Genomic DNA, 20,969 nt, shown 5'->3' with positions numbered 1-20,969 from the left:
CTGTCAAATAAAGCCCCCTGATATACACAGCTACTAATAAACAAACAACTGGCTCAATTGTTAGCTAGCAGATTAATACTAGCATTGTAAATCCATTAACAAGCTGGCCAGTAAATGAATCATTGACCTATTTCTCAGAGATAATAGCTGAGAAACTGTAAGTGATGACCTATAAAAGTGGCAATGGTTTAAGAAAGATTAATCGCTGCAGCAGCCTAGCCAAGAAAGATTAGCCGCCTCCTGGGTTTCTACCAATCAGCAAACAAGCTTGTTCAGCCTGCACTCCCTGGCTCTTTGCCAGCCAACACGTTTTGATTCAGGTTTGGGGGGCGTGCAATACCCACATTGTGTATTTTGTGCTTCATGCTCTGATAACCCTGGCTATGTGTGACGTCTGAAGAGTAATGTTTTTTGTGTTAGTATTTCTGAACGTAGGATGGTTCTTGGAGTTGATTTCCATACTTGTATATATGCATGCAAATGCAGGGCATGAATGGGTCACACATAGTGTTCACTTCTATATCATGAACTTGTTTCTCAGAAATGAGAAGTTACCTCTAAAAGCAGATTTGTGTTTTCCTTTGGTCAATGTGGTAAAAATAGAAAAGGGAATAAATGTAATTATAGGAAGGTTGTCAATTAACTTTATGAATTTCCACAGGCAAAAGGTAGCCATCTGCTGGAAGACAAATTTTTGTCTGAGAAAGTTCATCTTGATGTATAGGGAGGTACCTAGTGATCATGGCAGTTCTCTTTCACTTCCCCCTTTCTTTTTTCACAGACCCAAGCACAATTTCTTCAAGTCTAACATGGATTTATAAGGTCAACCCCACACAGATCATGTTACAGTAGTTCAGTCTGGAGGTTACAGGTGTATGGCTAAATTGTCAGAATCCAGATAGGGTGCTATTTTCTGAACTATATGTAACTAAAAAAGGCACTTTTAGCAACCACCAAGGGTCCAAAGATGCTTAGCAGAAAAGCAAGCCTATAAATATTTTAAATATTTAAATGAAACTGCAGTTCTGTGTGTGCTTGCTTTTACTTACACTCAAACACACATTACTTCAATTTACACCATCTTTGCCAATTGCAAGCAGGGAGATGATCATTTGGTGAGCTGTTTGGGCACATCTATGTTAATTTTACTCTATGAGTAGATGGCTTTTTTGCAGTAGCCACCCCTTACCACTTATCTGCTACCACCATCTCCTAGTTCTAAAAGGCACATAGTAAAAAGAAAAAAAATTAAGTCTGAGATTTTTGAGTCATGACTTGCTACTTAGTGTCTGTGGTCGAATCTGCATTTGCATTTTTAAATTAGTTTCGTGCTTCTGTGACGCCGTCTTTCTCTATGCTTGTTTGAATGTTGTTTGGAGAAGATTCATTTAAAGCAGTGCGGAGGCGTAATTACAATGGAGCCACCACAAGAGGGCGATAAACATATGCAGACATGCAAAAGTATACTCGTGGAGTTGACATTTCAAAACGAAAGCAAATGTAGACAGTTTTTTTGAAGATGGAGTCAGAAGGATGGGACACCGGTGGGAAAGACAAATGTAGATTCGACCTATGTGTGCCATCAGTGTCTGTCTATGAACACAACTGATTGCTCTGAACCATTTAAACCCTGCTTTCTGCTCCAGGCATCTTTTCATGAGGAGCAGAAAGCAAGGTTTAAATGGTTCTGGGCTATTTAAACCAAACAGCTAAGCTCAGCTGTTTTTCATGAAGAGCAAAACTGTTTTTCGTGCTCTTCACAAACTTCTATGAAGTGCACCAAAATTCATGGAAGTTCGTGGTGTTTCTTCAGTTGACAAACATCACTTCGCAAACCATGAACTGACCAAAATCCATGACGAACTTTAGTTCATCAGCTGGTTTGTGCCCCTCCCTAGTGTCATTCTTGCTTCCCTCTGCAATATGGGAGTAATAATATTCATCTACCTCTTCTAGAATTGTTATGAGAATGAGTGAGATATTATTTTTGAAGGCCATTGAACACTCAGAGGTGTGATGCAAAAGCTACGTGTTATTAAATTATGGAAGCAGTTTATGTGACTGAAGAAAACCCCCAAAGCGTCTGAAGGTTGGGCAACTTTCCAGCACAGATTTGATGTGGCATGAAGAGCTATAACTAGCAAGTACAATGGATCCCTCGTGTGTTCTTGGAAGTGCTTCTCACTGGTGAGTTACATTTAAACCGGTCCATGATACTTCTGCTGCAGTAAGAAAATCTCTTTTATTTTTTGATAGGCAGTGGTATTTGGGTGTGATGGTATGGTGGGAAAGAGATGGTCAATCTTGAAAAATAGAGGAGGATTTCAAGAATCTCCCAGACAAATTTCACTGGTGTATCAGTAGAATCAGTGCCTTAAAAGCAATCTTTCACAAACGTTGCTCATTTGACAGGCCCAAACTGAATTACATCACTTCCTAAAAGCAATCATGCATCTCCTTAAGGCATCTTACACATCCACCACAAATGCAGGAAACAGGAAATGTACATGTACTGTAAAGCTGAGAAAGAATGACAGCAGTCTCATACCTGCTCACAGAGAAGCTAACATGCAGGAACGCAACTTCATGTTGTCTTTGTTACTGTTGCTCAGTGAAAGACTTGCCTGCTATGGTAAGTAGTAACATGCCTTTTGCGTTAAGAGGAACTACACAGACACATTTTATGCTTGAGGCAAAGGAACTGTTTTGAAGTGTTGCACCCAGAAAATCTGGTCCCTGTAAAGGCAGTTTGTGCAAACTTTGACGTGTTTCTTTCAGCTTTGCTTTCCAACTGTTTGCTGGCTTTCCTTTTCATGGATCTCCGGTTTAAGCTGCAGACTCAAGGTGTGTACAGAAATGTGTTCAGAGCTTTTGCTTTTGTCCCAGTGCTTGTGATTTTAAAGTCATTTGATAAGTTTGGAGTGTTGGAGACCTTTTTTTCTATGGCTGCAGTCTTAGAGACAATTACTTAGGACTAAATTCCATTGAACTTAGTGGGATTTGCCTCTGAGTGAAAATGCATGGATCAGACTGTAACCTTCATATTTCATGGGCAAATTAAAAAGCAGGCATCCTAACGATCTGTGAAAACTGGAAGTGAATAATTAGATGACCACAAAGATTAATTTATTAAGCTCCAATAAATAGATATCCTCACTATTAAAAATGTAATGCCATCCAAATTTTTTGCAGAGGCCAACAGAAAATGTGTTTTGATATGATCCCATCATATGAAACAGTGGGGAAGTTCCTAATTTTATTTTCATATATTTAGGATGCAGAGAGAGGCTGGCAGTTATTCATTACTTGCTTTTACTTATAAAACCATTGTCTTCTCATGGACTCACTTAAATGTTGCAATTCAATCCAGCAACTTTGTCCCTGAATGAGGAGGGAAGTTTGTTTTCTTAATTTCTTTGATCTCTGGTTTTCATGATGTTTGCAAAAAGTCCCCACCACAAAGGGTTGTGCTATCAACAGTCTCTAAAAAGGATTCCTAATCCAGACATCATTATGCTTTTCATGGCATTAAATCAGACAAGCCATCCCTTAATAATAAAGTATGTTTGCTTGTGCTTGGAAGGATGGAGCATTTGTGGTCATGTAAAAGCATCTGGTGCCATTCAGACTGAGTACCTGACATGTTAAAATGGGACCTGTAATTTAACAAGCCATCATGGAGATTCCATGGACGAGCACAATGTAAATATTGGTAGAATCATGGTGAAACAAGGCTGCAGATTGAAATAATGTAATTAGGTGATAAGAATCTCCTAATGAAAACTGAGATGGGCTAGGAAGAGAAAATCCGGCAAGCTCCAGAGCATCACAAGAAGAAGAACTGCTGCAGGAGAATGGCGTTTAAACCATAATCTATCACATTAAGTCTCCACAAAAGGCTTTGGAACATTAATGTTGTGTAGTGGGTTGGATGCATTGAATAATCAGGAAACAGAGTGATAGTCAGCACATGTTTACAGGTTACCTCAGCAGAGAATGGCCCACCCCACCAACACTGGCACCGGCGCCAGCCCACCAGCGGAGGTGGAGGTGGCTGGCCTGCCCAGTGGGGGCTTGTGGTCTTCCACAGCCACTGTGGCCTTCTGCCACCTTTCTTCTCACTCCCTGAGATCAGATTCCCTCCTGCCAGATGAGGACTGGAGGCTCACAACCCCAGTCCCCCCCCCCCCCGCCCCCCATCCTGGGTATGAGCCTCTGGGCCTCTTTCTTCACCAGGCAACCAGACCCTGAGGCTGTGAAAAAGAGATGTGGCAGCTCATGTGGGTTTGGGAGGGAGGGGAGAGGTGGGACCAGGAAGGACTGGCAGTGAGGAGGCAGGGCTAATTTGGCTGGGTGCACACCCCTGTGGCTATGGGACTGAGATCAACAATCTAGGTGCATTGTTACCACCATTTTCAAGCAAAATATACAACTTAAGCTTTCAAATCTTCCAAAAGAAGGAAGTTGTTTCACAAGACATTCTAGAGGTGAATGGAGTTATAAAAAGGGGTTCTTGGGCCCCGGCCACACGGGCCAGATATCGCGGGGGGGGGGAGGTGTGGCTGTTTGCCCCGGAGCAAACTACCATGCGGCCGCTGGATCAAACATCCAGCCGACGTCCCGTGGTTCGGGGGAGGTGCCGATCATACGTCAATCCTGCGGCTCGGCAAAGAAGCGGTGCGGCAAAGAAGCAGTGCGGCGGGGTTGTGGGTTTTTTGTAACTGAAGTATGCGCATGCACCGTTGGGTGCTTGTGCACATCCCGTGGAGACTTGGGGGGGGGAACCTTTTTGCAACGGGACATGGGCGGGCGCTGGATGCCACGAGCTACCACCAGAAACGTGATCAGACGCCCGCCCTTGCCCCGCGGTTTCCGGAAACTAGTACCTCGGAGGTACTAGTTTTTTACGGCGCATCTTCGGCGGGAAGCCTCGGGTTCACCATGGGAGCTCTATGCTTCCTAGATGTTGCGGTTTGATCGCGCCCAGAAAATCCGCCTATCTTCCGTCTTTGTAGCGTAGCTAATGCTCCGTGTGACCGCAACCTTGGTTAGGCAATTTCCAAAGAAGAAAAACTTGACCACTGAATTTTGAAATATAAGTAACTTTGACCTTGATGCAAGCTTCATCTTCTGGGCAAAACAAACAAGCTTTTTACACAGAAACAACTTTTAAAAACTGAGAGAAGAGCAACTATCTCACTTTGAAAGAGCCACACAAAGGGAAGACCCATGCTGGTCTCTTGACGGCAGTTTGGACTGAAGTGTTGCATAGCTGAACTGGGATGACTGGGAGAATGACAGTATTTAGGTGATCTCTGAAAAATTATTTTAAAAAATATTTGCACCCTGCTCTTTCAGTGATGGCAGCTTATGAATACTATTCCTATCAAAACAATTTAAAAATACCATAGTACACGCACACTACACTTGGTCTTAGCCAAAGGCCGAGAAACCTATTAAATAGCAACAGCAAAAACCAAACAATCAAGATTATCAATCAAGATTGAATTGAAGACACCCGACTCTTCAGACCTAAAAGCTCTTAAAATGCCTCCTACTAAGAATGTTCTGTCTTCTGCTTAAAAATATATATGCATCCCAATCCTATGAGCTTTGTTTCAGAAGAAGATCCTGCCAAATTCATTGGGGCTTACTTCCAAGTGCAAAGCTTAGTTTAGGATCACAGCTTAACATTTTAAGAAGTTTAGGATCATTCACAGCTTACGAAGGCCTACTGCAACTAAGGCCTATGCACTTGTGTTTTCGGTCACTTTCAGCATCCATGAACTTCAGGGTTGTTGTTTTTGTTTTTGTTTTTGCATTTGTTTTCTGAGAGCACTATTGTGGTGACTTTTTTAAAAGTTCGATTCCAAGTTGAAACGATTTTTAGAGCACAACAATTTAATTGAATTTCCTCCCTCCCCTTTGCTCCCCCTTGATGCCTACTTTTCCACCCACATCAAAGTCATTCCACCCACTCACCCACCTTCTGCCATCCCACCTCCTTCATTGCTGTACAACCACCATTCTTTTTTAAAAAAAATGGCCACAGGAGACTAATGTTTGAACGCTAAATCAAGAGTTTAAATCTTTAGTACCCATTTAAGAACATAAGAACATAAGAGACGCCAATGTTGGATCAGGCCAAAGGCCCATCCAGTCCAACACTCTGTGTCACACAGTGGCCAGAAATACCAGTGCCATCAGGAGGTCCAGCAGTGGGGCCAGGACATTAGAAGCCCTCCCACTGTTGACCCCCCCCAAGCACCAAGAAGACAGCATCACTTGCCCCAGAGCCCCTAGCTATACCTTGTGGCTAATAGCCACTGATGGACCTCTGCTCCATATGCTTATCTAATTCCCTTTTGAAGCCGTCCATGCTTGTAGCACCCACCACTTCCTGTGGCAGTGAATTCCATGTGTTAATCACTCTTTGGGTGAAGAAGTACTTCCTTTTATCCGTTCTAACCCGACCGCTCTGCAGTTTCATGGAGTGCCCACGAGTTCTTGTATTGTGAGAAAGGGAGAAAAGTACCTCTTTCTTTACCTGCTCTTTCCCATGCATAATCTTATAAACCTCGATCATGTCACCCCTCAGTCGTCTTTTCTCCAAGCTAAAGAGCCCTAAGCACTTTAACCTTTCCTCATAGGGAAAGTGTTCCAACCCTTTTATCATTCGAGTTGCCCTTTTCTGCACTTTTTCCAAAGCTATAATATCCTTTTTAAGGTGTGGTGCCCAGAACTGCACACAGTATTCCAAATGAGGTCTCACCATTGATTTATATAGGGGCCTTATTATATTGGCTGATCTGTTTTCAATACCCTTCCTAATAATCCCCAGCATAGCATTGGCCTTCTTTATTGCAGTCACACACTGTCTCGACATTTTCAGTGAGTTATCCACTACAACTCCAAGATCTCTCTCTTGCTCAGTCTCTGCCAGTTCAGACCCCATCAATGTGTATTTATATTTAGGATTTTTGGCTCCAATGTGCATCACCTTGCACTTGGCCACATTGAACCCCATTTGCCATGTTGACGCCCACTCGCCCATCCTTGACAGATCCCCTTGGAGTGCCTCACAATCCTCACTGGTTTTCACCACCCTGAACAACTTTGTATCATCCGCAAATTTAGCCACTTCACTGCTTACTCCCATCTCCAAATCATTAATGAACAAGTTAAAAAGCAGTGGACCAAGTACTGATCCCTGCGGTACCCCACTGCTTACCACCCTCCACTGAGAAAATTGCCCACCTACACTCACTCTCTGTTTTCTATGAACTAGCCAGTTTTTGATCCATAAAAGGACTTGTCCTTCTATCCCATGATTTTTGAGCTTACTTAGGAGCCTTTGATGAGGAACTTTATCAAAAGCTTTCTGGAAGTCAAGGTAAATAATATCTATTGGATCCCCCTTGTCCACATGTTTGTTCACCCCCTCAAAGAACACTAACAGGTTAGTGAGACAAGATCTTCCCTTACAGAAACCGTGCTGAGTCTGCCTCAATAGGTTTTGTTCATCTATGTGCCTACTAATTCTTTCCTTAATAATGGTTTCCACCAATTTACCCGGTATCGACGTCAGACTGACTGGCCTGTAATTTCCCGGATCTCCTCTGGAACCCTTTTTAAAGATGGGAGTGACATTAGCTACCTTCCAATCCTCAGGAATGGAGGCAGATTTTAAGGAAAGATTACATATCTTTGTCAGGAGATCTACAAGTTCACATTTGAGTTCTTTCAGAACTCTCGGATGTATGCCATCTGGGCCTGGTGATTTTTCAGTTTTTAAGTTGTCTATCAGTTTTAGGACCTCCTCTCTCATCACCTCAATCTGACTCAGGTCTTCCAACACCCCTCCTGAAATCAGTGGTTCTGGAGTGGGCAAGCACTTCTCATCTTCCACAGTGAAGACGGAGGCAAAAAATGCATTTAGCTTCTCAGCCATTTCCCTATCATCCTTCAATACTCCTTTTACCCCTTGGTCGTCCAAGGGCCCCACTGCCTCCCTGGCTGGTTTCCTGTTTCTAATGTATTTGAAGAAAGTTTTATTGTTGGTTTTTACGTTTTTTGCTATATGCTCCTCATATTCCCTTTTTGCCTGCCTGACCTCAGACTTGCATTTTATTTGCCATAGCCTGTGTTCCGTTTTATCAGCCTCACTGTGACTAGCTTTCCACTGCTTAAAGGAATTCTTTTTACTTTTTACAGCCTCCATTACTCTGTTTGTTAACCATGCAGGCTTTTTCCTATACCTGTTTGTGCCTTTCCTAACCTGCGGAATATATATTTTTTGAGCTTCTAGGATCGTAGTTTTAAATAGATCCCAAGCTTCCCCAATTGTTTTGACCCTTTCTACTTTTCCTTTCAGTTTCCTCCCCACGTGTCCCCTCATATCAGAGAAATTACCCCTTTTAAAGTTAAAAATGGTTGTGTGAGTCTTTTTGGCCAATTCTCTATTTGTACAAATGATGAACTCAACAACATTATGATCACTGTTTCCAAGCGGTGCAATCACTTTTACATCTCTCACCAGGTCTTGAGTGTTACTTAGGACCAAATCAAGGATCGCCTCTCCCCTGGTAGGTTCCGTGACCATCTGCTCCATAGCACAGTCATTTAGAGTGTCTAGAAACTCAATCTCTTTTTCCCGACTAGAACACATATTGACCCAATCAATGTGTGGGTAGTTAAAATCACCTATTATTACACAGTGTTTTTGTCTAGTTGCTATCTTTAAGGCATTCATCATTTTATAATCCTCCTCTATCTTTTGATCTGGTGGGCGATAACAAACTCCCAGTGTTAAGTTTCCTTTTGGCCCCCCTATTTCAACCCATAGAACTTCCAGAAGCGAATCCAATTCACTTAGCCTCTCAATCTTTCTAGACTTTATACCCTCTCTGACATACAGAGCTACCCCACCTCCAACCCTTCCCCCCCTATCCTTCCGATATAATATATAACCGGGAATCACTGTGTCCCACTGATTTTCCTCATCCCACCAAGTTTCAGAAATACCCACAATGTCTATTTTTCCCTCCGACACCAAGCACTCCAACTCCCCGATTTTACCTCGGACACTTCTAGCATTTGTATAGAAACAGCTGTAATTTCCCTTACAAGTTAAGCCTGCATCCTTCCTCTTGCTATCTCGAGTCGTTGTCCGGCAGTCCATGTCACCAGCCATGGCCTCTGTGGACAATTTCAATCCACCTCCCTGTAGAAAAGCAACCGGTACCCCCTCACCTCTCTCAGATGAGCCAACCCGAACCAGAGACTTTTCATCTCCTGTCGGCTTTCCCCCAATATTCAGTTTAAAAGCTGCTCTGCCACCTTTTTGATTTTAAGTGCCAGCAGCCTGGTTCCTTCTCGGGACAAGTGGAGACCGTCTCGCCTGTACAGCTCCCTCTTGTTCCAAAAAGTATCCCAGTGCCTAACAAACCTGAACCCTTCCCCCCTACACCATCGTCTCATCCACGCATTGAGACTCCTGATCTCTGCCTGTCTCTCCGGCCCTGCGCGTGGAACAGGTAACACTTCTGAGAAGGCTACCTTGGAGGTCCTGGACCTAAGTTTCCTGCCCAGCAGCCTAAATTTCTCCTCCAGGACCTCACGACTGCATTTCCCCACATCGTTGGTGCCGACATGCACCACGACCACTGGCTCCTCCCCAGCACTATCTACCAGCCTATCTAAAACACGCGTAATGTCCGCTACCTTCGCACCAGGCAGGCAAGTCACCATACGGTCAGTACGCGGGTTCGCCACCCAGCTGTCTACCTGCCTAAGGATCGAATCACCCACTACCAAGAGCCCCCCTCCCACCCTGCTCAGGGATGGTTCCTTGGTGCAAAAGGAGAGCCGCTCACCAGCTGGGGAAGAGGTCCCTTCTGAGGGCACATTCCCCTTATCCTCAGCATGGTGCCCTGTTTCCCCTAGACCCTCATGCTCCCTGACAGCAGCGGGGCTGCCAGATCCAGAGTGGGACGAAGCTAACAAGTCCCCGAGAGTCTTTTCTGTGTGCCTAGCTGACTGTCTCTGCTTCTCCAGGTCAGCCACCTTGGCCTCAAGGGAGCACACACGTTCCCTGAGAACCAGGAGCTCCTTGCACCGAGGACACACCCAAGACTTCTGCCCAGTGGGCAGATAGTCATACATGTGACACTCCGTGCAAAACACTGGATAGCCCCCAACCCCCTGCTGGCATTCTGGCTTCATAATTCTTTTAAAATAAATAAATATAATCCCCCTTTTAAACCCTTGGTATTTATGTGGGTTTTGTTATCAAGTCAAATTATTTTACGGGAAAGACAAAGAGCCTAGGGCCTTGTCTTTCTGGCTCTTTTTGGGCTTCTTACAGCGCCCCTAGTCTAAGAGTCCCTAGGCTAAGAGCCACAGGCAAAGAGCCCTTTAGCTCACCCTTCGGCTCGTGCCAGAGGCTCGTGCCTCTGCCAAGGTGTTTCCTTAAATAGAGGCCTCCCCCAGCAGAGGTCAGGCAGCAGCTATTCAAATTCAAATTCACCCAGGCACTCAATCACAGGCAAAACAATGCCCCTTCCACTTCCTCTCAATTACAGGCAATCCCAGTCAAACAATGCCCGTTCCTCTCCCACACTCAATCAGCCAGGACTCTGCAAGAACTCTAAGTGCTTCCACACACTGCTAAACACAGTTTTCCCACAAAATATCCTTAGCTGAACTCTCTCAGCTGAAAGCAAGTAAAAGAAACCCACTCACCTCTCTCACAGCTCTCTCTCCTGCTCCTGCTCAGAGCTCAGCTGGTCTCTGTTTTTTGTTCTGCCATGAAAATTTAGGGATAGGATGCCAGTGTAATAGACACCTCTCATCTGTTCCCATCCCCCCAGCGGGTGAGCCCAGTGCTCTCTGTGCCTCCTGGCCATCTGACCCCCCCCCCCCCCCCCCAACCTTCAAGAGGAGCCTTCGTTGTAAAAGCCAAGCCAGGCAAGGAGCTTTTCGGGCCAGGGCTGACGATCCATTTAAAAAATGTGAAAAGTGCGCAGACGGACGAGTGATTTCAGCTAAGCATACTTTATTAGCACAGAACAAGACAAGTTTAGCCGGCTCGCATGCCGGCTTATATCCCCCATGAATCCACCCCCCCAGAACCCCCCCACTTCCCAATAGGTCCCAACTAGTGGCCGAGAGTCCTTATAGGCTCTCGGCCCAGAGCCTAGCCCTCTGATTGGTGCGGGCTAGGATCCGCGTCGTCCTTTGTTTATCGGAGCAAAGCTCGACGCTTGCACTTGACCGCGTGGCGCCCAAGCTGACCATGCGGTCAGAGCATGATACATTACAAAATGTTTATCCCTCACTGCTGCTCGGATTGCATTCTGAGGGGTTTGCATCTTTTCAGAAATGATCAAGACCCAGGCTCCCCGGGACTCTTCTTTCTGTGCCTTTGGTCTCTTCCTCTCTCCCAGCAGCGAGCTGCCCTCATTCCTCACCTCCTCCAGGCTCATCCAGATGCTTGCCGACCAGTAGCAAATGGCAACACTCGGAATCCTCTCCCTTCTCCTGCGTGCTTAAATCATCAACCGATAAAACTCCCCCCCCCCCTCCGGACACCATCAACAAACAAGAATCATGGCGAGGAAACATGCACCCTTCTCAAAAGTGGGGACTTCTTTTTTTAACATTTAGAAATAAATCACCGGACGGTGGCAATTGCTCTGTGCCAGAAATAATATCTGTGAGATGGTAATTAAAAAAAAATACTGCATTGTCTGTTCCTGCTGCAAAGATGGGGGGGGGGGGGGCCCCAGGGTATTTTAGGACATACCTGGGGAGCAGGAGAGAAACACCTCCAGTCCTCTGGCCCCGTAGCCAATCCTTCAGGCTTTTAACAAGGCTTTGCTGCTGCCTTGTCTGTTGCAAACTCTGGTCCGTTTCAAGAGGTCTCTCCCCCCCCTTTGCCTTGGGTTCCTTTGTGTTTCCTTTCCATTTTCTCCAACAGAGCTTGCAAAAAAAACCCCTCGCTTGCTTCGGATTGCTGTGACTGTGCTTTATAAGATCATGTGACTCTTTCCCATTTTCCCAGTGGCCAATAACACAGCAGAGAATCCCTTAATGCTTGGCAATGAGGAAAATGGGGCTTCGCAGCTGCACTTGTTAATTTCAATATACTCTGGTCAATTTCAAGAGGTTCCCCCCCCCTTGTGTTCCTTTCATTCAACTAATTATAGCAAAAGGCATGTGCAACACTGAACCAGGAGGATTTAAATGGAAGGCCCTTATTTGACATTACTGTGCATCTGTGGTAGGGTGATTGTGTAAATTAAAAAAAAACACTTTGGGCACTAAACCCACATGACACGTGACGTTCTCGCCTCAATTAAGAAAAGTGTGTGGTTTTTGTTGTAGCTGCAGGAAAAAATACACTGGAGAAAAAGGAACGGTGCATAACACAGGCACAGAATCCAAAGTCAAGGACTTGACTACTCAGAAAACTGTTTATGTGTAATAGGCCTCAGATTAAAACCAACCATGGTTTAGTTTAGTTACAAAAACAAAAAAATCTTGGACCAAACAGCAGGCTTCATTCATATTAATTGCACTCTACATAGAATCTGAATATAAAGCCATTCATTTATCTGTAAAAATATAGCATCACGCGTAATGCTCAGCAATGGAACTGGTTCTAGCTGTTAACACATTTCATCCTCAAAGTATGCTTGTATCTTGGACTAAGTCTATTAAGCCCAAGTATATATTTTATTTATTGTATAAAGTGCCAGAGAGTCTGAACTTGTGGTTTGCTATGCATTGCCAGCACAGAAAAGACTTTGGGCTGCTTCTATAAAGTGATGATTATCCATATAGCTCTTGTTGCTGCTGTGAATGCAGAAGAATTCACAGTGGAAACAGAGCATTCACATAGCAGTTTTCTTTGTATATTTCTTGTTGCAGCTCCTCTAGGTGCCATTCCAAATGTTAATGCCCACTATTCCACTGGAGGGTGAGGGGGAGTGGTCATTTTTAAAACTTCAGTTGTCAGATTGCTCTAGTGCAATAATATTAGAATGGTTTTATGCCATGATCTCTCAGTTTCTCTGAATTTTCAGGTTTCCTTTTTTAAAAAAAAGTTTCTAGTACCTGATGCCCAGGATCCTTTTACCACTGTGGCATAGTTTTGCCCTGGCTTTCTAATTTGTGTGCCTAAGACATGAGTCACATGATGTGAGCACATTTTCTACTATGCTCTGCAGAATTAGTGTCTCTTATGGTGGTATTGAAGTCTTTTCAAGAGTTGATCCCATGGAGGTCAGGACACAGGGAAATAGTTGTACAGATTCCACTATAATAGAAAGAGCCAGAGTTAGTGATAAGTGAGGTAAGCTACAGTTTAGAGCCTCACATGTTAGAGGCTTTAGGAGAGAAAAATGTAAAAAAAAAAATTGTAGTCAGGAGATCAGGTATTATTCTGGAAGGACTCTTATCTGGAGGCAGACAATCCCATGCACAGAAGATGTGAAGTCAGACTCCTGCAGCTGCTGCTTTTGACTGTGAAATTATTTTAACATTTTATTTTCTTTTATAGTAATTTTTATAACTTATTTTGAGTTTCATTTTGTAAGATCCATTTAAATTCAGAGTAAAACCTATACCAGTTATGGTTTTGCAACCTCTTACAGTCTTATTCTTTATAATCCACGTTCCCTCTGTATATTCTTGCATCTTGTCAGTCTTCCAATTTAAAACATTCTATTCCACCTCTCAACAATGAGATACCTGTGACTCAGTTGATTCAGAGTTGGTAAGGCTACCAAGTCAATTGTCTGAAGCAGGTCCTAACTTGCTACATGGAAATACTTTGGGAGTTTCATACATCTAAAACTGAGAGGAAAGTCTGTCAGAAGACAGCAGAAAATCTTTAAAGAGAAATGTGAAGCAGAATTGAAAACAAGACTAACAATGGAGGCTGAAAGCAAATGTTGCCTTTAGAAAATGAAACACTGTGTTGGTGTATCTGAATGTAGAATGATAGTTAAGCCTTATACTGCTTTTGCTTTGCATATCATCATTTTTTTTAGACATCTGCCTTGATATTCCAGAATTGTTTTAGAACAAGGGGTAGGGTGGGGATCACAGGCTCAGGAAGTCTCTGTTAAACAGGGTTTCCACACTCATCCCCCAAATATGGGCAGTGAAATTGCCTGTCATGAAAACTGTTACCTATGTATGCAGAACAAACAGTTTAATTATTGTGTTAGCTACTAGTTGCTTTGCCTCTCCCGTTAACTCCCACAAAAATGCTGGGACAAGATCATATCTTTTTTACCTGACCCTTTGCTTATGCAAAGATTTGTTTAGGCTTTCTTCCAAGAAAACAGCAAAGTTTGTGTCTGGTTGATATGTTGGAGCGAGGTCCCTATGGTTTCTGGTTTTATTGCTCATGCAAGTACATTGGTCTACATCTGTTTAATTAACATGCAAGTAAAATTTTTCATGTATGCAGTTCTTGTTAATTTTCCCCCTGAAGTAAGAAACCATTGACGGTTAAATGCTAAAACACACACCTTAGCTTGAAGTGTTTAGCCTTTTTAACACTAGAAAGTTGGCATTCTAGGCCTGGAAGAAACTACTCAGTGTCTTGATACCACCCAGTTTGCATGGTTCAACTAGTCCTAGCCGCTTGCTGCTGTTGAACAGCAGCAAGCCTATGAAAGCCAGTATGGTGTAGTGGTTAAAGCATCAGAGTAGGGTCTGGGAAATCCAAGCTTAAACCCCCATCTTTCTGTGGAAGCTTACTGGGTGATTTTGGGCTTCCAACCTAACCTACCTCACAGGGTTGTTGTGAGAGCAAAAAGGAGTAGAGGAGAATAATGGAAGTTGCTTTGGGCCGACTCCCCAATGTAGAGAAAGATGTGGTATAAATGAAGTAAATAAATGTAGCTGAAGATGGGAGGTAGATAAAAGGTAAGTTAGTGAATGGGTGAGAAGGATAAAATGAGGCAGAGAAAGGGGAGAGTATATGGGGGTTGCCTGGAGGATGGAAAGAGGAAATACTGCAGGGAGGATACAGGGGGAAATGAGATGACCAGCCCAAAGTCCTTGAGGGCTCCCTATCATGCAAGTGGGCCTGGCTCAGTGACCAGCACTTCACAACTGGGACATAGTTTTCCTAAGTAGAGGCTGCTGGGGGGTTAGCTGTTTGCTGGGAAGGAGAGAAGGAAGCAAGAAAAGGGGAGAAGCTATGGGACCTTTTACAAAACGGAAAGAGTAAATAGTGAGAGAGGGAGAAATGTGATGCCTCCGACAAGTCTTTGCGGGTTCCCACTTCTAAAGTCTAATCCTAACTTACATAGAAGTCAAACATTTAAATAAGACTGACTTCCAAATAGGAATATGTAGTATTACTGCAATAAATATATTTCCCAACAGAATGCTGTAATATTGAGTCTCAGAGTTTCTATGAACAAACTATTAAGAAACAGAATGCAGAACTCACAAATAATAAATGTCCATACCCAGGGCCAGGTTGCCCACTAGGTGAACTAGGCACTGACCTAGGGCGCGCCAGCCCTCAGGGGTGCCAAAGTGCACCCCGCCCCCCCAAAAGCTCCCCCCGCTGCCCTAACTGGGCAATCGCCGCTGCCATGGCGGCTGGTGAGGAGCAGACACGGGAAGCGCTGGGGGGTTGTGCCCTCCAGCCCCGTGGCATCTGAGCCTCCCCTCCCAGAGAGAGAGAGAAAAGAAAGGCGGCGGGGATCGAGGGTTTCTACCCGCCCCTCTCGCTCTTGCTCTCACTCTCTCTGCAGCGAGGGAGGGAAGCAGGGAAGGGAGGAAGGTGGTGAGGAGGCAGAGGGCGCCATGGGGGGTGGGGAGCATGGGGGCTCCTCTTCCATCTTCCTCCTTCTCCTCCTCCTCCTCGGCTGGTGTTCCGGGGTCTGCTGTGTTGCGCACAGCAGGGAGGCTCCCCGCCCCCCTGCCTGGGCCTGACGAGGCATGCACGTGTATGTGTGTGTGCCTCCTCCTCCGCTGCCACGGCCCGCCCACAGCTCCATGGCCCCAGCAGCCAGCCGGCCGGACTGCTCCGGAGCTCCTGACACCGGCGCTGCTGGGACTCCAGAGACGCTGCCGCCTCTGCCGCGAGGGCTCCCCGCAGATGGCAGCCGGGCGCGGCGTGATCCCCGACCGACCGATCACCACCTGGCTGGCCAGCCAGCTAGCCGTGCCTCCGCCCGGGCAGCTCCACCCCTCCGTGCTGCCCAGCCCCACCCCCGAGCCAGCCCCGCACCGCAGCTCCCCCCCTCCCCCCTGGGGGGGAGGAGGAGGCGGCAGCAAAAGGGTTTTCAGGCCCCACTGGGAGGTTGGCATCTGCGCCTGCCTAGGGCGCAGAAGCACCTCGAGCCGGCCCTGTCCATACCTTCAGTGACTTAGCTGAACCCCAGCAAGAGTTCTCACAGACCACTTGCCAACAGCAGGCTATATTTCTGCTCCATCCCTAAGTATGTAGGACCTGAATATATTTTTATGTCCATACCCAATCAAAGCACATGACATGGATGATCAACAAGTAATAGGAGCAATACCATTTCTTTAAAATATTTTGTGATGAATAAATAACAACAATTAGATGGAAGAAAGTCCTACTGTGCCAAAGGGTAAGTCTGAATCATAATTGCTAAATGGATAGAAAAGAGCAAGAGTCCAGTAGCACCTTAAAGACTAAAAATGTTAATACTCTTTGGTTGTGGTCACACGCACCAGAAAAAATGTGGGGGAAGCAAGGCTATTTCTTCCAGAGGAATTTGACCCGCAGTTGTACAATCACACCTCCCTTTGAAGCTGTGGGCGCAGTCCGTCAGTGTGTGATCAGATGCAAGTGTGGGTGAGTTGGGGGAGTTTTGTGCCATTTTTTGTGCCGTTTCCCCTATGCACCATGAATTGCACCTCTGCACCGAGGGCTCCCTATGGAGTTTGCGATGATGCGCATACTGTGAAGGGGGGGGGAACAATGGCACAGAGTTGGAATGAGCTGATCAGACCATCTCAATGCCATGAGTGCGCGCTGGAGCAATCAGACAGGGGAAAGTCCGTCCATGCACAATCGCAGCCCATTTACTACCGGGTTTACCCTGGTGTCTTTTAACTCTGCTCCTGTGTCGGAGCAGAACAGGTTGCCAACAACTGCGGGGAGCTTCCCAGATGTTGTCTGATCACGTCCTTTAAATCCGCCAGGCATTCACACCTATGTTGGGTCTAATTGTCCGTATGATCACAGCCTTTAAGGTGCTACTGGACTCTTGCTCTTTTCTACTGCTACAGACAGTCTACCATGGCTACCCATCTTGAGCTACATGGATAATTCTTCAAAAATGGAAAGCAATAGCTATGCCACATACTAGACCTTTCAGTAAAAGAAAGAGTTGCTTTTAATAGACAAGGAACAAACGTGAAGTATGCCATTTGGTCTGAATGTGTGGATTTATTTGGATATTAGAAACAGTGTATTAGGTTGTTTACACGTACATACATGTACGTGTATTAGGTTGTTTACAGTATGGGATTAGCTGGTTGCTTCAGGGCCAACAAAGAATTTTTGGGACTGTTTCTAATGGGCTGTGAGTTCTTTTTTCAGCTGCTTCATACTGTATTAGGATTGCCAGGTAGTGCTTGGCAACTGGCAGGAGAGTTGTGTGTGTGGGGTGGGGGCACAGCATCATGGGAGGAAAAAAGACAACCTTGTGTACTCACCAAAAGTTTATACAGGAAGTGACAAGAGTAGCTCTAGGAATCAGCATACAGTTTCTAGTGATTCCTAGAGCTACCCCTTTCACTTCCTGTACCAACTGCTGGTGAATATTTGAGGCTGCTTACCTCCCCCCTTTTTTCCTCTGCCACCACTCCAAGTGGTAGCAGGTAATAGGACCAAGGGAGCTTGGCAGTCCTAATTAGGGAGTTTAAGTAGACCTGATTACAGCAGACTAATAAAACTGCAAACTGAAGGTGTAGGATTTACATTCCTGGTGTGCCCTTATATAGCACATCAGGAAGAAAGGTTCTAGCCTAGCCTTTTGCAGGTCTGTGCCTATAAAGGGAATTATTAATAGAGGGGGTCTTTGAAATATGAAATCCTTCCCTGGCCATCTGAAATGGTACAGTGAGTCTATTCTCTCACGTCAGTCCTCTTCCTCTTCATTTCCACCTCATTCTGCTGCAGGTGTAGAACAGGCCTTAACAGATCCTACGAGAGTGATCCCTCCAGTAAAAAAAAAAGTCTATAGTGAAGTTACTTTTTCACACTTCTGGGTGACCTCATTTAACACAATGACATCACTGTCCAATAAAGCCTGACAAGATGCCAGCATAGGCATGCGGACTGCAGACTTCTGAGCTCTTTAACCACAATATTGGCATGTTATGGCCAACTGTTGCTTATTTTTATCTCCCATGTCCCTCCCTCCCTTGGAGTCTGGCAGCACAACTGGGTGAGTGAAACGGTTTAGACTGAAGTTATTTTGGGAGCAATTAATTTATAAAGTGTCCCAAATATGTGCTGCTCTTGAAGGCAGGAACAAATATTTACATCTCGCCAGCATCACATCAAGCTTTTGGAATGCCTTATGAACATGATACTTGGGGGAGAATGATCTAACCTCTTTGGGCCTCTTTATTGGTCTATACAACCAAACATGTTTTTTTTTAAAAAAAAAGCTTTCAAGAGTTAACTGATTTTGGCCTAAACCAAATGGTAAAACTACACAAAAAATGCAACAGGAAATAAACATTTTCCAGTAGGGCTACCGGCAATATATGCACGATTACTAATAGAATGCTTGCATTTTCTCTGTGGCCTCTTTTTATATTTTTCAGGATTTCTGCTAAAATACACACAGAAACACACTGCTAGCTTTCCTGAACAAGAATGAATTTTCTGCCGTACAACATGTTAGGCTGTCCTAAAAACAGCCTGCTAAGATTCAGCAATGTTTTAGAGTCCTTTGAATGGGAAACTAAGGTCCTGTTCACACTAGGCGATTTGGGCCGGGAGCGGGACAGTTCGGGGGCGGAGCAAACAGGCGCGATCACACCACAACATCTGGGAAGCGTGGTGCTTCCGTCCAAGGGTGTAGACTTTCCAATTTCCCGGGGGGGGGGGGCTACAGGCATTGCTGTGCTAGGAGCAAGGGTGGCTCCCGGGGGAGGCTGAGCACCTTCCTGAAAATTTCGGTGGGGGCTGAAGCCCCGCCGCCCCCACAAAGATTACGCCTATGCTTCCGTCCCCAAACTGGCCCTTCCCCGCGAAAATCCGCCTCAACTTGCAACCACCTACCTTGGTGGTTCATCGGGAAGCTGCGCGGCAAGCCGGGCCATTTGATCGCCGGCGCGTCCTTGCGCCGGTGCATCCCTGGCGCCTAACTGAACTGCACATGCTCGGACATGCGCAGTTCGGGAGGCTCCCTGTCAGGGCCGTGTTTTCTCCCCGGCGTCTGATCGTGGGATCCCGCCGCGCCGTTTCAACTTTGGCGCGGCTTTTAAAAGCCACGCTTTTGGGCGGCTTTCCCCCGCTGTGTGGCAGGGGCCTAAGTTTACAACAGTAATTAAGCCCATAGACATCTGGCATTTTCTTTTACAAGGCTAACTTTAAATCTTTTGTCAGGAGTCCCTTACTTAGGTGTCAGCATATTCACAGTGCCATCTTAAACATAGCTATGCCCTTCTAAGCCCACTGACCAGCAAAGGCAACAGGAACAAAGCAGAAATTTGTCTCCAAACAGTCGTCTTGGGGATTGCTCTGGAACAGCTGTGTGCCAAGCACAGCACTATAGCAATCAGAGAGTAGGCAGATGTAGGTAATCACTTCCCCAAGATCAGATTGATGAAGCCTGCTTGTCTGCTGAATTATTTCTTTTCCTCCATATTTCTAAAAAAGCTGTGGTACAAAGGACAGGCCATCTCAGGTCAATGTCAGATGCTATCATACACCCCCTTTTCAGCAACTTCTAGATCTCAAATGCTGATTCTTTCTTAGGATTGTCTGCCATGATGACCCCAGTATCTAAGTATGCCCTGAATAGTTCGGTTCAGAAACCACTCTTCATATGACTTATCAGGGTAGTTTTTCTCACTGCATTACCTTGTATTTGTTTAACACAAAATCTCCCAGCCAGTCTCTTACTAGACTCCAAGCTACAGCTGCACCATTGTCCTTTGGAGTTGTACCTAATTTACTTTGGACTTAATTATCCTAAATAGTAAAAAGTAATTTTACAGCCTTGGGCCCTTCATGCTTTGCCCCCTTCTCATTATTATTTATGTATATGTTTAATGGTCCTACTCCCAATACAAGTCTTTGTAGAAATAATTTTAGTCCCAAATATGACAGACAAATGATTGTAGAATCTGGAGAGTAGTGAGGAAGCAATCAGGCTGTGGTGACATTGATGATAACAGTTCTCAGACAGCCAAGTAGTCATGAATTAGGGTTGCTAGACCCCCCCTGGTGGAGGCTGGGGTCCCCCAGCGGCAGATCCTACCTCCAGCTGCCGATCAACTGGCCAGCAGGGGAGACTTACTGGGAAAAAAGAGAAGGTCTAAGCCTTGTTGCTGGCATTGCACAGGAAGTGATGTCATCACACCAGCATCCAGGTGACACTCTGGTATTTGGGCAAAAACTCTATGGTAGAAGCCAGTTTTACCAGAGTTTTTGCCCAAATACCAGAGTGTCACCTGGACATCGCTGGCATGATGATGTCACTTCCTGTGTGGTGCCACCACAAGGCCTAGGCCTTTCTATTTCTCCTTGTAAATCCCCCCCCATCCCCCGCCAGCTGCCAGGAAAGACCTGGCAACCCTATCATGGATGCTATTTGGGTACTTCAGCAGAAGATAAATAAGAAACAACAACTTTTTAAAAACCCTGCATGTGTAGACAGGAGGGGTCATGGTCCTTGCCTTCCCAGCCAGGAGCTGGCATGGAGAGGTGGGAAGAAGGGGGA

At 45.3% G+C, this 20,969-nt stretch overlaps 1 protein-coding gene across 2 annotated transcripts in view; it reads left to right on the top strand.

Moving 5' to 3' along the window:
• The first annotated feature begins 2,561 nt into the window (after positions 1–2,561).
• TMEM154 (transmembrane protein 154) overlaps positions 2,562–20,969 on the top strand; it is a 42,453-nt gene continuing 24,045 nt past the window's right edge. The window contains exon 1 of one of the 2 annotated variants that reach the window (XM_015409043.1): positions 2,562–2,632. In XM_015409043.1, the coding sequence (XP_015264529.1) occupies positions 2,569–2,632 (64 nt within the window). In that variant the 5' untranslated portion in view covers positions 2,562–2,568. Of the gene's footprint in view, positions 2,633–2,803; positions 2,845–20,969 lie in introns of those variants that run through there. The other variant, XM_015409044.1, reaches the window with a different exon arrangement.

The sequence above is a fragment of the Gekko japonicus genome, unplaced genomic scaffold (genome assembly GCF_001447785.1).
Source record: "Gekko japonicus isolate JY-2015 unplaced genomic scaffold, Gekko_japonicus_V1.1 scaffold24, whole genome shotgun sequence".
Classification (NCBI taxonomy): domain Eukaryota; kingdom Metazoa; phylum Chordata; class Lepidosauria; order Squamata; family Gekkonidae; genus Gekko; species Gekko japonicus.
Note: the sequence above shows the minus strand (reverse complement) of the source record. Positions and strands in the feature narration are given on the sequence as shown.